The 17,181-nt window shown below is 41.3% G+C and overlaps 1 protein-coding gene across 1 annotated transcript in view; it reads left to right on the forward strand.

The window, feature by feature from the left end:
• The window catches only part of TMEM132B (transmembrane protein 132B), a 533,841-nt gene that overhangs the window by 459,467 nt on the left and 57,193 nt on the right, over positions 1–17,181 (forward strand). The window contains exon 5 of the mRNA XM_029571422.1: positions 9,104–9,247. Within this exon, the coding sequence (XP_029427282.1) occupies positions 9,104–9,247 (144 nt within the window). The remainder of the gene's footprint in view (positions 1–9,103; positions 9,248–17,181) is intronic.

The raw sequence follows: 17,181 nt of genomic DNA on the forward strand, positions 1-17,181 counted from the left end.
TCGCCAACTCTAATTCTCCGCAGCACTCATGGCGCAGGGGGCTCGGTGGTCCCAACACTAAACTCTAACAGCCCCTACCAAAGAGCATCCTACAGTTGGGGGGGGGCCACGGGCTCTTCTGCTCCCTCCCTTCCCCAGCCCTTGGACAGACGATGATGGGTTGCCTGGTTCCCTATCATTCCCCATTTTTCCAGACCTAAGAGGAAGAGCCCACTGGTTTCCCCCTCCCCCTCTTTACAGGGACAAGTCCACCCCTTACCTCTTCCAAAGTGACCCAACTCAGATGAGAGCAGAGAGCAGGATTTTCCCGGTCTGAGCTGTTGTGCCACTTTACCTCCCCGAATGCACCCTCCTGCTTCCCCAGACACTAGACAAGAGTCCTGTTTAAATGGCTTTGCAAATTGTCCCCATAATCGCTATTGCACCGTCACATGCTATATATCTATTGCACTTTTGTCTTTTAAGTGAACCAACCATCGCTGTTTACTGCATTCTGTTATCTGTCCAATATGGTACTCTCCTCCGCTTCCTCGCTTATGGCTGTTCCTCTGTCCAAAAGAGCCGTCTTGTCTGCTTCTCCTACGTGAATATCCTCTTTGGCATTCATTGCACTGATCTTTGCAGTTTTTGGGGCTTTATTCCTTCCTATTTGAAAAGGAGAAATATGTTCTGTGAGGCCTTTGGAAATATAAAAGAATAATTGATTTTAAAATCGAATTAATGAAATGATGATTAAATGTATCTATGTATTTTGTGATATCTGTCAGTATGTGATTTGATTTATTATGGATGTTGTAAACCACGGCAAACAGCTTAATAAATATATACAGGTAAATAAACAAACTATGGAAGGTAACGTTTTCATTTGGGCTGAATTTTCAAAGCCTAAACTTGATTTAATGCACATAAAAAAAGGCTCCAGGGGCGATCCAGGTAACTATAGACCAGTGAGCCTGACTTTAGTGCTGGGAAAAACAGTGGAAACTATTCTCAAGATGAAAATCGTAGAGCATATAGAAAGACATGGTTTAATGGGACACAGCCAGCATGGATTTACCCAAGGGAAGTCTTGCCTAACAAATCTGCTTCATTTTTTTGAAGGGGTTAATAAACATGTGGATAAAGGTGAACCGGTAGATGTAGTGTATTTGGATTTTCAGAAGGCGTTTGACAAAGTTCCTCATGAGAGGCTTCTAAGAAAACTAAAAAGTCATGGGATAGGAGGCGATGTCCTTTCGTGGATTACAAACTGGTTAAAAGGAAACAGAGAGTAGGATTAAATGGTCAATTTTCTCAGTGGAAAAGGGTAAACAGTGGAGTGCCTCAGGGATCTGTACTTGGACCGGTGCTTTTCAATATACATATAAATGATCTGGAAAGGAATACGACGAGTGAGGTTCTCAAATTTGCGGATGATACAAAATTATACAGAGTAGTTAAATCACAAGCAGACTGTGATACATTACAGGAGGATCTTGCAAGACTCGAAGATTGGGCATCCAAGTGGCAGATGAAATTTATTGTGGACAAGTGCAAGGTGTTGCATATAGGGAAAAATAACCCTTGCTGTAGTTACACGATGTTAGGTTCCATATTAGGAGCTACCACCCAGGAAAAAGATCTAGGCATCATAGTGGATAATACTTTAAAATCGTTGGCTCAGTGTGCTGCAGCAGTCAAAAAAGCAAACAGAATGTTAGGAATTATTAGGAAGGGAATGGTTAATAAAACAGAAAATGTCATAATGCCTCTATATCGCTCCATGGTGAGACCGCACCTTGAATACTGTGTACAGTTCTGGTCGCTGCATCTCAAAAAAGATATAATTGCGATGGAAAAGGTACAGAGAAGGGCAACCAAAATGAAAAAGGGGATGGAACAGCTCCCCTATGAGGAAAGGCTGAAGAGGTTAGGGCTGTTCAGCTTGGAGAAGAGACGGCTGGGGGGGGGGGGGGGGATATGATAGAGGTCTTTAAGATCATGAGAGGTCTTGAACGAGTAGATGTGACTTGGTTATTTACACTTTTGAATAATAGGACTAGGGGGCATTCCATGAAGTTAGCAAGTAGCACATTTAAGACTAATCAGAGAAAAATCTTTTTCACTCAACGCACAATAAAGCTCTGGAATTTGTTGCCAGAAGATGTGGTTAGTGCAGATAGTGTAGCTGGGTTCAAAAAAGATTTGGATAAGTTCTTGGAGGAGAAGTCCATTAACTGCTATTAATCAAGTTTACTTAGGGAATAGCCACTGCTATTAATTGCATCAGTAGCTTGGGATCTTCTTAGTGTTTGGGTAATTGCCAGGTTCTTGTGATCCAGTTTCGCCTCTGTTCAAAACTGGATGCTGGGCTTGATGGACCCTTGATCTGACCTAGCATGGCAATTTCTTATGTTCTTATGTTCTTAAATGGATGTATTAAAATAGTCTGAGGCTCAGTTCACTTGGAAGTCTGTGCCTAATCGGGTTGGAGCAGAGTTTGGATTTTGCATATTTTTTTATTTTAAAAAGTTTAACCAGCATCCTTAATAGAGAGAGACCGGCTTCTTCACATGTTCGGGCACTTGCATGCAGATTTTCAAAGTAAAGTTATTTGTATTTGGTATTTGAATTTTATTAAAATTGTTAATTGCGTGTGCTTAGGCCCTAACGGGTAGATTTTCAAACAGCGCGATTTGGCGTACTTTTGTTGGCGCATCAGATGCAAACAAAAGTATGCTGGATTTTAGTAGATACGCGCGTAGCCGCTAAAATCCTGGATCGGCGCGCGCAAGGCTACCGATTCCGTATAGCCGGCGCGTGCCGAGCCGCGCAGCCTACCTCCGTTCCCTCCGAGGCCGCTCCGAAATCGGAGCGGCCTCGGAGGGAACTTTCTTTTGCCCTCCCCTCACCTTCCCCTACCTAACCCACCCCCCCGGCCCTGTCTAAACCCCCCCCTTACCTTTGTCGGGGGATTTACGCCTCCCGGAGGGAGACGTAAATCCCCGCGGGCCGCTAGCGCGCCGGGACCCAACCTGGGGGCGGGTCCGGAGGGCGCGGCCACGCCCCCGGACCGCCCCGGGCCGTAACCACGCCCCCAGACCCGCCCCCGAAACGCTACGTCCCGCCACGAAAACGCTGCGCGGATCGGGCACGCCCCCGACACGCCCCCCTCGGAAAACCCCGGGACTTATGCGAGTCCCGGGGCTCTGCGCGCGCCGGTAGGCCTATGTAAAATAGGCGCACCGGCAAGCAGGGCTCTTAAAATCCGCCCCTAAGCGAGCTACATGCTAACATATGTAAAATAAATACAAAGAAATCGGACTTAAAACAGATTGAAAAAGCTCATAAATGTTCTCAGGAAATTGAGTGAAATCTGTTTGTTACGGTTATGCGCAGACTTTACCCCTCTGCGCACACACAAAATTATCCTCCCTATAGCTAGTTTTCCAGAGTTATACTCCCTTCATCAGGTTGGTACCTCATTTGTAGAAGAAATCTCAGTGGGATTAAAAGGTAAAATACTGTCAAGTGCAACCACAATCTGTGCTTTCTTTTACTTTTCACCTGTAAATCCTGAAGACATGGTCTGAAAGCCATGGCACTGCTGCCATGTAGATAACAACAAAGAATAGATGCCCAAGGGTCTTTTTCCAAATCTTTAATTGGTGGAGACGTATGTGATTAATTAAAAGTGCCCGACTCGCGCCGAGTTTCGCCACATTCCAGTGGCTGCCTCAGGGGCTATGAGTAAACATAAATATGAATATAAGAAATCATAAATACATTAAAAATCATAAAATAAGTCAAAATAAATTAATAAAATGCAAAACATTTAAAACAAAGTCAATAAAGTTAAAATATAGTAAAAAGAACCTCACATAAATAATAAACAAATAATTAGAACATACATTAAAATATAAAAATCAATGTAACATGTAAAATTCAATATAGCATACCTATAAAAAAAAAAAAGACATATAGACTGCTGCCATGAGGAAAGGCAGTCATTTTCCTATTTTCAGAATGTCATGGTTGCTGGAGCAGAAATAGAGTGTCTGATCAAATGGAAGAATGCCACAAACCGAGAGGAGAAAGGGGGAATGAGCCAGAGAACACTTAATAGAAGAAATGAATTTTTCCTGTCACCTTCACATTGCATTTGACTTTTAGTAATCTGCATATACGAAGCAGGTTCATTAATATCCATCACTGTTCCTTCAATAATAATCCCCATGATTTGTAACATATATGTCACATGAATCAGGGATGCAGGTATTCACAGCCTTATCAGCTCCCATGCCGAGTTCCCTATTCTCATTTGAGTTTGTCTAACCCAATGAGGTGGCAAACATTTGCAGTAGTTCTGCATAGAGCTTATTCATATTTAAATAAGCCATTATCATGGCCTTGAGTTTCAATAGCTTTATGCTGTTCCTCTGGAGTATTTCTCTCAGCAGTGCCATCTAATCAGCTTTAGGTTTTAATTAAACAGCTGTCATTTGCTTCCTAATTCTGCTGCGACCCGATGTTGTATTAAATTTTAATTTACCCAAGGCTGGATAAGAAGTATATTCCTTCAGACAACAAAGACTCACCATTAACAGGTTACAGTTATAATTAAGCAGAAGAAGTAAGGCATTCAGGTACAGAGAAATAGATAAATGTGTATAATTATTAAGTATTTTAGAGCAAAAAGGAGGTTGCACAATATAGGGTACATACCTGAATTGTGTAACTAACACTACGAAAGGACCAGATTGACTCTGGTCTGCTTTCTCTTTCCATTGTTGGATTTTGAAATTGTCACCCAAGAAAAAGTCTTATGTCGACAACCCTGCATCTTCCCAATGCATATTCTGTAAATCAAGGCCCATTTTGCTTAAGAGATTATAGAGCTCTCTTTGTACTCTTAGGTAATGGGAGTACGAGGAGCACCGGTACATACTGAAGTGCATTATTGCAGAGTTCTAGTAGCTCTGTCTGTCCTGGAGTAACTGAAATACTTGCGCCTTACCCAGGGTGGTGATATACGTATACATCCGGGTCCCTTCTTCAGATGTCGATTAGAGTTCTATAATGAAAAAAATAGGTTTATTATTTTAACTCATTCATTTGAATATTGTGTTCTCAAGGAGATTTGTAGTGTGTTGGAGAATAAAACTCTAGGGCCCAATATTCAGAATTATCCAGCTATGTAAGTTTACCAGATAAGACTTATTTGGCTAACTTGCATGGGATATTCAGCAGCACAGCTTTGCTGCTGCATATACCCAAATTTTGGCACTGCTTAGTCAGAGAAGTTAGACCTGTTCTATGGCAGGTCTAATTTATTCGATTAACTTAACTGTATAAGTATAAAGATCAGCACTTATTCAGTTAACTTAACAGGATAAGTAGCCCCGCCCATTCTGCCCATTGCCCATTCTCAAGATATCTACAGAATATATAAATACACATGGTTTAATGGGACAGAGCCAGAATGGATTTACCCAAGGGAAGTCTTGCCTCACAAATCTGCTACTTTTTTTTGAAGGGATTAATAAACGTGGATAAAGATGTGCCAATAGATGTAGTGTATTTGGATTTTCAGAAGGCTTTTGACAAAGTCCCTCATGAGAGGCTTCTAAGAAAATAAAAAAGTCATGGGATAGGAGTTAATATTTTTTTGTAGATTGCAAACTGGTTAAAAGACAGGAAACAGAGTAGGATTAAATAGTTTTCTCATTGGAGAGAGGTAAACTGTGGAGGGATTTGTACTTGGACTGATGCTTTTTAATATATTTATAAATTATCTGAAAAGAAGAACAAGTGAGAAGATCAAATTTGCAGATGACACAAAATTATTCAGAGTAGTTAAACCATAAGCAGATTGTAATAAATTGCAGGAGGAATTTCGAGAATGGAAGATTCGGCATATGAAATTTAATGTGGACAAGTGCAAGGTGATGCATATAGGGAAAAATAACCCTTGCTGTAGGTTCCATATTAGGAGTTACCATCCAGGAAAGAGATCTATGCATCATAGTGGAGAATACATTGAAATTGTTGGCTCAGTGTCCTGCAGCAGTCAAAAAAGCAAACAATGTTAGGAATTATTAGGAAGGAAATGGTGAATAAAACATAAAATGCCTCTGTATCACTCTATGGTGAAACCATACCTAAAGTACTGTATTCAATTCTGGTTGCCGCATCTCAAAAAAGATATAGATGCAATGGAGAAAATACAAAGGAGGGCGACCGAAATGATAAAGGGGATGAGAAGGCTCTTCTATGAGGACAGGCTAAAGAGGTTAAGGCTGTTTAGCTTGGAGAAGGGGGGATATGATAAATCATAAAAGGACTTGAACGGGGAAATGTGAATCATTTACTCTTTGAGATAATAGAAACACTAGGGAGCACTGCATGAAATAAGCAAGTAGCTGAAATTCTTTTTCACTCAACGCACAATTGAGCTTTGCAATTCATTACCAGAGGATGTGGTTAAAGCAGTTAGTGCAGCTGGGTTTAAAAAAAGGTTTGGGCAAGCTTCTGGAGGAAATGTCATAAATCAAGTTGAATTAGGGAATTGCCACTACTTATTACTGGCTTCAGTAGTATGGGATCTACTTAATGTTTGGGTACTCGCCAGATACTTGTAACCTGGATTGGAAATAGGATGCTGGGCTTGATGGACCCTCGGTCTGACCCAGAATGGCAGCTTCTTATGTTCTTACTTAGCCAGATGAATAGTTATCCTGTTAACTAGTGACCGCTGAGCACAACCGGATATTCAGTTGCTGCTACTTATCCAGCTAGAAAGCTCTAAATTTCGGCCTCCCCATAAATAAGCCAAGAAGCTGAAGTCCTCCTCCCCTTATTTATGTTCTCTGGTACAACACAAAGGTTGCCCAATAACCTTTTGTGTACTTGCTTGAAAAAGTAATTGTCTCACCATGGTGAAAATGAAGTTGGAGTTGTTTAATAAATTAATCTGATGTATCCTATGATATTAACAAAAAGGTTTTTGTAAGAAGTAAGAAATTTGAATGGCTGACACTCAATTGATACTTACTAGAATTATATTATTTATTTATTTATTTTGATTTTTTTATATACCGATATTCTTACAATAAATGTAAATCAAACTGGTTTACATAAAACTGTAAAAGCAGGAAATATAATTCCATTGTCTGATACAATGAACATTTATAATTTAACTTATTAACGAGCCAAAAAGGTAAAGAAAGGAAAAAGAGGGTTAGTTAAAAGGAGAAAACAAGCATAAGATAAACAAATATTAGATAAGGCACGAAGGGGTGCACAAAGGGGAGAACCCCTTTGTCGCATGATGCCTGATGTTGATGCGCTTTTCAACCGCCGCCGAAGCTCTCACTGACGTTGTGGGAGGGGGCGTGATCTCTCTCTCATTGTTTCCATTTCATCACCCGATGTTCCCTTCATAATTGCATATGATGGAAAAAAATTGGTTTATTAACTTTCCCCCGCCCCTTGTTTTGTACTGCACCCTCTTTCTAGATAGATTAAAGGTTATTGGTTCTGAATATCAGATTATTGGGTAGTGAATGTATTTTGCAAGGCCAATGAAAGGACAGAGGAAGCACAGATTAAGGAAACTAAGACTAGAAAGAAATAGGTGGACTTGGGTAAACAGTCTAGGTCTTCTCACACGGGCAATGCACTTTGTGTAAATGCACTTTGCATGTGTAAGTGAGCTTTTAAAAATTGCTGCTCTATATGCCATTGAAATGTCAATAGGCTTTACATGATTAAGTGCATGAAAATTGCTAGGATAGTATGTTACATTTACATGCGCAACTCCTTTAAACATAATTACGTACCCGATGAGTAAGTAGTGGTAGCATTTGAGCCTAGTGTATGTCTGTCCTGTTTGAGTTTTATTCTATCGTTTTCATTTAAATCCTTTTGTGTAAGATCTGTTGAAAACCTCGGAAGACAAAGGGAGAAAATGAGGAAGGCTTCCTCTCAGATCTTAAGCAGAAGGTGAGATGAAATGAGCTTAAATGTCCCAGTGCCCCTTACCCAACAGTCACTGAGGTTTTCTTTCTCTTCCATCTATTCTACCCTGATTTCTTCATTTTGGTAATCTGGCACCATAGAGGAGGATTAATTGGAAGAGTTGATTGATCAGTGAAGAAAAAATTGCTATCAAATTTAACTCCCCTCCCCCTTAGAATGGTATTCAAGTAAGCTGGTAAATTCTGGAGTAGAAACCCAAATTCTCATCTGTAGGGAAGCAGCATGATGTATCAGATGGTATTTACGTGCTATTGGCAACCCATTGTGCCGAGAGATCTTAGTCTAGTGCAAGGGAGCTTCCATTGCTAAACTGTGTTCCACAGCTACCTGCACAGGCCGGGGGAAATATGTAGCTGCTCATGTAGAGTAATTAATCAAGCAGCAGCCATGCAGAGGTCTAAACAAAGTCTCTGCTAATGGAATCATTAGTGTGCCTGTTCTACAGATTCATCAGAGGAGGAGGGGAAATGTTACCTGAAGGCCAGTAAAATGTCTCCTGGTGGGGTCTACCTGGGGAAATGCTGAAATTAGCATTGTAAATTCTACTGTTGCTCTTGCCAGAGCACTTCATAATTTGATGCAAAGATGAAAGCTTCGTTGGCCCTGTGCAAGTAATAAGGTCAGAAAGAAGGAAATCGCTTAAAAAAAAAAATGCAATCCAAATGCTCTCTCCCACTCTCCCCACTCCCAACAGCTTTTGTAAGCAATCATAGTCATCAGCCGATGAAGGCAATCTTGGCTGTAGCCTTAATATGCCGGTCTACAGCATTTGACAAAACCCAGAAAGAAGAAAAGCAAAACAAAAATGTTGCACGGTGGAAATGATGACAAATAACCCTGGTGATGGCAGAACATTCATAAGAATGAAGAATTAATTGCATCATTCTGAGAATATTATCACTAGAGTGCTTATGACTTGTTTTTTGAACGTGGAAATTATTTTCCCCAGTGCACAGAATTTTGTGAATTACAAGTCAAGGATGAAGGTCAATAAGCAGCCTGAGAAACTTTCGGTAACAGCTTTTATTCATTGGCCTGTAATAACCCTTTGTTCTCGTTTTTTATTTTAATTTTTTTTTTGTAGGATACAGAAATCCTCAACACTGCAATCTTGACCGGAAAAGTCGTAACAGTTCCTGTGAAAGTCGTAGCTGTGCAAGAAGATGGCGCTGTGGTGGATGTCTCCAGTTCAATTGAGTGTAAATCAGCCGATGAAGATGTTATAAAGGTGAGGCGAGCTGAGGCAAGGCTGAGTGCCTACACATTTTTAAAAAACTACAGCTTCAGTAAGGAAGTGAGCTGCTTTCTAACATTTACATGTTAGGAAATAGAAAGCAATAAGGTGGTGGGTTTTTTTAAATGCATTTTCAGGAAGGGTGATTTTCAAGCCATTTCTGCAGATAAAACAGTGCTTTGCCTGTGGAGATGGACTTAAAAAAAAAAAAATCCTGCATGATATGCCAGTAAAGGAAACGCTACCCCTCAGTGTGTGCACTTCCCCGTCTGATGTATGAAGGGGCATTCCTGTGGGCGGGTTTGGGGAGGTTTTTCGAATTAAGCATATAATTTTGCATTTGCAAAATGATGGCATGTACCCACCCTCAGCCTCCCACCTCCTCAAAAAAAACTACATAGGCACATCAGCTCTTTCAAATGCATGCAGATAGTTTTTGGTGGGATCCTTTTGAAAGGGAAAGCACGCGTGCAGTTTTCCTTTGAAATTATTGCAAAGTGTGCTGGTAAAAAGTCCTTGCAGAATTTACACCTCTGAGGGCAATTTAAAAAAAAATTAAAAAAAAAAAAACCCTACGATCTTCATTAATAAGTGTAGCAACATAGTAGTTCTCAGCATATAAGGAGATTCTGGTCTACCCAGTCTGCCTGGTTATCTCTGTATGACCGCAGACCCTCTCCTGATATCCAGGAGTTTTTTTTTCTATTGGCCCTTATCACTGCCTTGTGTTTCTGTACTTAGCATGCCCAAGATTTCTCATATTTTGATTCCTACTACCTCTGCTTGTAGGCTATTGTAGGTAACTGTTACCCTCATAATGAAGTAGTATTTCCCCTAAACCTGGAGTATCACAAACTCTTGTCCTTCAGAAATTTCCATACTGGGTCAGACCAAGGGTCCATCAAGCCCAGCATCCTGTTTCCAACAGTGGCCAGTCCAGGTTACAAGTACCTGGCAAGTACCCAAACACTAAGCAGATCCCATGCTACTGATGCCAGTAATAGCAGTGGCTATTCCCTAAGGAGCAGATTTTAAAAGCCCTGCGCGCGTAAATCCAGTTGGCTTTATGTGCGCAGGGGACTTGCGCGCCTATGTTGCATAGGGCGCCGGCGTGCGCAAAGTCCCGGGGCTTTGCTTGGGGGGCATCGGGGGCGTGTCGGGGGCGTGTCGGGGGTGGCGCAGCATTCAGGGGCATTCCAGGGGCGGGGCCCTGGGCATGGTACCCGCCTGGGGGTGTTCCGGGGGCATGGCCGAGGCCTCCAAACCAGCCCCCGGGCTGGGAAATGGTGCGCCGGCAGTCCGCCGGTGCATGCAAGTTCTTAACAAAGATGGGGGGGTGGGTTAGGTAGGGGAAGGTGGGGGGGGGACAGAAAGAAAGTTCCCTCCGAGGCCGCTCCGATTTCGGAGCGGCCTCGGAGGGAATTCGGAGGGAACTCGGAGGGAACCTGCGCGCGCCGAGCCGAGCAGCCTACCTCGGAGGTAGGCTGCTCGGCTCGGCGCGCGCAGGTTGCACAATTGTGCACCCCCCTGCATGCACCAACCCTGGATTTTATAACATGCATGTGGCAGGCGCGCATGTTATAAAATCGGGCGTAGATTTGTTCGCGCCAGGTTGCGCGAACAAATTTACGCCCACGTATAACTTTAAAAATCTACCCCACAGTCAACTTGATTAATTGCAGTTAATGGACTTCTCCAAGAACTTATCCAAACCTCTTTTTAAATCCAGCTACATTAACGGCACTAACCACACTGGCACTGAAGTCAGGCTTGCTGGTCTATAGTTTTCCGTATCGCCCTTGGAGCCCTTTTTAAATATTGGGGTTACATTGACCACCCTCCAGTCTTCAGGATGGATGGATGATTTTAATGATAGGTTACAAATTTTAACTAATAGATCTGAAATTTCATTTTTGAGTTCCTTCAGAACCCTGGGGTGCATACCATCCGGTCCAAGTGATTTGCTACTCTTCAGTTTGTCAATCTGGCCTACTACATTTTTCAGGTTCACCATGATTTGGTTCAGTTCGTCTGACTCATCATCCTTGAAAACAGTCTCCGGAATTGGTATCTCCCCAACAATGGAAGTCTGCTAGGTATTTGAATGTTTCTTATCACGACCCCTTTCCCCTTCTAGAGAGTGCATCTCTCTGTTTATTTGGGTCAACATTGCAGGGCTTGCTTAACTTTTGTCACTCAGCGTTAAATAACTATACATAGAAGAAGCATCCTATTAGTCTTTAGCAAAGGGAAACCTTACCAAAAAAAAATGACAGAACTAACTTTTTGTAAAGATTTTTTTGCCTGTATTCACTTTATGCTCTTGGGACCCGGGGAAGGGGATCCCCTAACCCCACACTCACTGCCTCTTGTTTTTCCCATTGTTCAAAGAGGGGATCCCTGGCCCCATGTGCACTCTTTCCTCTTCTGGGTCAGGGGATCCTTGGCTCCATGGTGTCCACATGACAGAGTGTGCATCACCTCAGACATTTTTACAGCAGCTCCTCAGACCCTTTTTGTTGTTGTTTTGTGTATGTGCCACTTTATTTTCCTTAAAAACCCTTTTTTGGGGGCAAAACTGTACTTTTTACTCCTTCCAAAGACACCTTATCTATGAGTGTAGGGCAATAGGAAATGTCTTAAGAATGCACATGTCATAAATTGACTATTAATATTTAGACAAATGGAAACTAGAAAAAATTACAGAAGCAATTAAAAAAAAAAAAAAAGTTACCCTGCACTGATTCTCTTTCTTATCTCAGGCTCCTGGGATGGGATCAGTGATTTCTCTCTCTCTCTCTCTCTCTTTCTGGAGTCCTTGAGCCCACATCAGCTTGTCTTTCATCTTGGAGCCTGGGGACACATGACACAGAAACCTAAGCTCACCGAGCTATGGTGGTCAGTTTTACAATTTATTTATAAAACTTATATACCACATAACCTGATATGCGGTATATATGTTTATAACCTGGTATGCGGTATATAAAAGCTACTTTACAGCAAGGTACATACCTAATAAAAATCTCGTAAAACCTTAACTACCATAACAAACAAATATAATCTAATAAATTAAATAGACATCCAAATGAACAGATAATCATATATCCCTGTAACAGCTGCCACAAGGACTCTTTTGTTCCTCTTCTGTAGACAGTGTATATTATATTTTATTTAAAACTTTTTTGGCAACATTATGATTTTTATTCTTTCAAACAACACCTCAGGTATGTGTGTGGGGCAATGGGAAGTGCCATAAATATCCACACAAACAGGGCAAGATCACTATTAATGCATAGATCGATGACTGCTTTTTGTTAGAACTCTTGTGGCACACTATGACAAGTATAAAATGTTTTAATTTCATTTAAATGACTACCACAGAATACAAAAAAAGTCTGTAAATGAGCATTGTTACCATTTATTACTGAGCAGACGGTGTTTTTAGAAATGTCATCTGCTTCAAAAGTTAACCTTTCTCATTTTCTTTTTTTTATTGTTGTACTTTGGAAGTGGGAACCTTGTAACATCACAATTCTATATAAACACAAAAGGACAGATTCTAAAGAGTGAATCAGCCTATTGTCATTGGTGTAGTATTCATTTAGAGCAGGGATGGCCAACTTTGGTCTTGGTTTTCAGGATAACTCCCAGGAATATGCCTGAGATGAATTTGCAGGCATTGCCTCCACTGTGCACAAATCTATCTTGCACAGTCATTATAGAGATCCTGAAAATCAGGCCCTGTTTTTGGCTCTTAAGGACCAGAGTTGGCCACCTCTGATTGATAGCAACATGCTTAAAGAACATGGCACATTTCTCCTTATATCAAGTTTAGAATAAAGATTTCAAAGCAGAAATGCGTTGACTACCAAACTACCTGAAACAATGCTCTGTGGCTTCAGTCTATGTTTATTCTTTTGCAAACTCTTCCCCCTCCCTCAAGTATGTTTGCTTACACAGACTTTGAGGTTTTCATTTCCTGCAATTTCAAGATGGGACACAAAAAAAACCCAAAAAACGAAAGCGCATGGGACTGTAGCCCAAAAGTTTCTGGCTTTAAAGAATCTGGCATAAGCCCCGCTGTTTGCTTTCTGTGTAGGATTTTGCTTACACAGTTCTTTCTTCTCTGACTTTCTTTTTTCCTGATGAAGCAAAAAATATCCCCCAAACAACTCAAAGATTATAAAGCCAGACTGGGAGAGGTGGTGTGAAATAAGACCCCACAGGACTCAAGGGTTTGAAAATGTAAAGAGCTTTAATGCTCACATATCTGGACCAATAAAATGAGCTAACAGAACCTAACGTGTATATGCAAGAAATAAAGGTAAAAGAAACATATACGCAATGAAAGAATTATATAATATACAACACAAAATGTGAAAATAGAAACCAAAGCCCCTCCAGAATAGGAAGCAGTAAATCCTCACTGGAGTACCTAGAGCTGTGATAATAACTGCAGCCTCTCTGGTAGAGGATGGTGTTTTGTGAACAAAAGGCTTTGGGGGGAAAGTCAATAAAAACAGATAACGGTTCTAGGATGGAGCCAATGACTGACACCCGGGAAAGCGATGTGAAGGGCAGGAGTGGGGGTGATAAGAGGCTTGTGGATCATCAGAAGCCTGTAAATGGTGGAGGTCCCGGAACATTTACAATAACCTTTCTTTTAATAATTAAAAAAAAAAAAAACCTTCCTGCCTCCAACCCGCCCCCCCCCCATGTGAGATGACGACAAATTTTGTTTTGGAGTGAGGCATTGGGGTCTCTCTTGAATGGTAAATAAAAATTGCTTATCACAGATATTACCACCTTGGGTTGCACTTCAGGTGGACACCAGTGAGCACTCAAGACAGTGATGACATCTGCAGGGACTTTGACTTTTATTTTCATATTGTATATTTTATAATAGATTTTTTGTATTTACATCACTTTTTTTCTTGCGTACATATATTTAGATATTTATTTAAATACTGTATAATTTCTTTATTAGTATATAAAAGAGACCTTTATTCTTAGAAAATACGTGCCCGACTCTGGCCGAGTTTCGCTCTTATGCAGAGCTGCCTCGGGGGCAACTGTGTAGGAGAATGTTTAAAGGTAATCACTCCAGTCCACGATCAGCAGAGGTATACATGCATATTGTAAGATATTCTCAAAAGTGCTTCCACTTATGTATGCGCTGTAGCGAACGCCACCTTCCTTTAAACGTAGTTGTTAATACGATATCCGCTGGAGCACATGAAAAATGGGGCTCATAAGCGCATCTGCTCATATATTTCAGACCATTGTAGATGGTTAACCTTGTTAAAATACAGTTGTCGGTATGAAATTTGCTGGACCGCATGGAACCAAGCTGCTTAAAGAGTGACTACAGTATTTCAAACCACGCTGCAGCTTGGTTCCATGCATTCCGGCAAATTTCATACCGACAACTGTATTTTAATGAAGGTTAACCATCTACAGTGGTCTTAAATATATGAGCAGATGTACTTATGAGCCCCATTTTCATGTGCTCCGGCAGATATCGTATTAACAAATGAGTTTAAAAGAAGGTGGCGTTTGCTACAGTGAATACATAAGTGGAAGCACTTTAGAGAATATCTTACAATATGTATGTATACCTCTGCTGATGGTGGACTGGAATGATTACCATCCTTGAATCTGCCTTTTAAATCTAATTGCGTCATCCTCCATGTCCAATTTAGTCCCAATCTCCACAATCAAAGTCTTAACCTCCAAGATCTGAATGGACAGGCGTTTGGACACACTTTCCAATTTCCTCTCAATCGCTGCAACGACGGCAGAGGTTATTTCTGCCAAAACCGCCGGCTCTAATACAGCAGGTACTGGCTCTTCACTTGCGGCCGCCATTTTGGAATCAGGGGCTTTTGCTTTATTATTATTTTTGTGAGTTTTGCCGCTATTTCATTTTCCTCGTACACCACAAATCTGTCCCATGCCCCTTTGCGCCCACTGACCTCGATGTTTCCTGAGCGGTGATAATGAATAGACTGGCAAAAACCACTAGCATCAGGGGGGTGGCACCTGGAGCGCAGTCCAGAACACGTCTTCCCACTTCACGTGGTCTCCTTGTATATACATTTTAAGTTCCTTTGTTGGCTCATTTTATTGGACCAACTTTGTGCTTCATTAAAAAGCTTTGCATTTTTATACCCTTGGGTCCTGTGGGCTCATTTTTCACACAATGACTCTTGCTTGCACTGCCCCCCCCCCTTCCAGAAGCTGCAGGAAATTAAACCTTCAGGTGACAGCTGTGCCAATTCAAAACTGAGCCAGCGAACCACTGTGCAAGAGTTTTGCACTTCCCTGCCTTTTGCCCGAAGCTTTAAATTCAGCCTTTAGACTTTGAGATGCAGTGCTGGAATCTGAGTGAATAAAACTGTTGCATAAAACCAGGGACAGACATTTGAGAGGAGGCGGCTGGCAGTGAAATAAACTTTTTGTACAGAACATTTTTTACTGCCCCATTAAAAGAAAATGCAACATTTAGCCGAAGGGCTGGAAGAGCTATTAAGTTTTAAAGAACTTTTACATGTGTTTAAAAAAGAAATGTCCTTGAAAGATCTGTAAATTACTTCAGTAAAATAATTTTCTCTCTGAATTCTAGCGACAGTACTTATCTTTTACATTTTTGGTTGCTTGTAGAAACCATGAAAACTGAAATTGTGGTCTACCTACTCATGATGACTAAAAATACAAGCAGCTTGCTTATGAGCTACTTATGGTCTAGACCAAACATTATGAGATGTATTATAGGAGTCCTGGGTTACTAAACGTTAATATCATATTTGCACCAAACATAGTAAAACAATAGTTGTCAGCCACTGGGGACACTGTTGGCTCTCTCAGTCTGGACAGTAGACCCCTGTCTGCTGTGTTGCCACAGACCCTCTGTGATCTTTGATCATCATCTTCCCTTGGTCTGTATCTGTACCTAATCATTTGAAAATGTTTTACTGTAAGACAAGAGTGGAGTAGCAGCCTAGTGGTTAGAGCAGCAGGCTGTGTACCAGGGATGCTGCCCCTTGTGACCCTCCATTGCCTCAGGTACAACCTAATGGCCTCATTCACTCACCTCATTACACCATTTATTGTGCAAAAACGCTGTTAATCACGTGGCACCACTTGTATTTAAATGACAAATGCTAATGAGCTCATTACTACCCTAAACTATGCTAATCAAAATTCACATGACTGGAAATTAGCTACAGCTCAGGAGGTAAGTGAAATACCTACAGTGCCTAAATATAATCTGCTTTGAAGTGCTGAAAAGGGCAATGTAAATCAAATAAATAAATAACTATAACAAACTATGGCCTGGATTTATCAAAATGCAGTAAGTACCGCATGCGATAGCAAAAGGGGTGTGTTTTATGCTAATATAGCATTTATCACAATTTGCGCTAATTACCTGTGCGAAGAGCTAAGTTAGCGCAAATTGCGATACCCTTTTCAGATTCTGCAATAAGTGCTGACCTGTTGTATTTCCTGCATTCAACCACTGGGGGACCATTGCTAATGGTGAGAGACAGAGACAGAGAGACTGGCCATAATGTCATGGCCCATAGGCAGGTATTTGTATCCCTATGGTAGGCCCACCTAGTAACTCGAGGTGGGGATTAGGTAAGAGTGTAGGGGGTTAGGGGCCACTTTGACATTCTACGTGACACCTACGAACAGAACAGTGGTCTCTTGTGAAGATTTGATGGCCTTTGGAGTGAGGAAATTCACTCCAAGATGAGATTTGGGCAATGTTCTCTCAACCTAGCTTGATGTTACCCAGGTAGAGAGTCCATCAATAACTCTGCTCCATTAGCAAAGATGTACATCAGGTTCTTTGAGTTTCCTTTACTTGACCTGTCATGGTTTGAGCTGCGATATTGATGTCCATGTTCGACTGATTTGCAGAT

The sequence above is a fragment of the Rhinatrema bivittatum genome, chromosome 11, assembly GCF_901001135.1.
Source record: "Rhinatrema bivittatum chromosome 11, aRhiBiv1.1, whole genome shotgun sequence".
NCBI lineage: Eukaryota > Metazoa > Chordata > Amphibia > Gymnophiona > Rhinatrematidae > Rhinatrema > Rhinatrema bivittatum.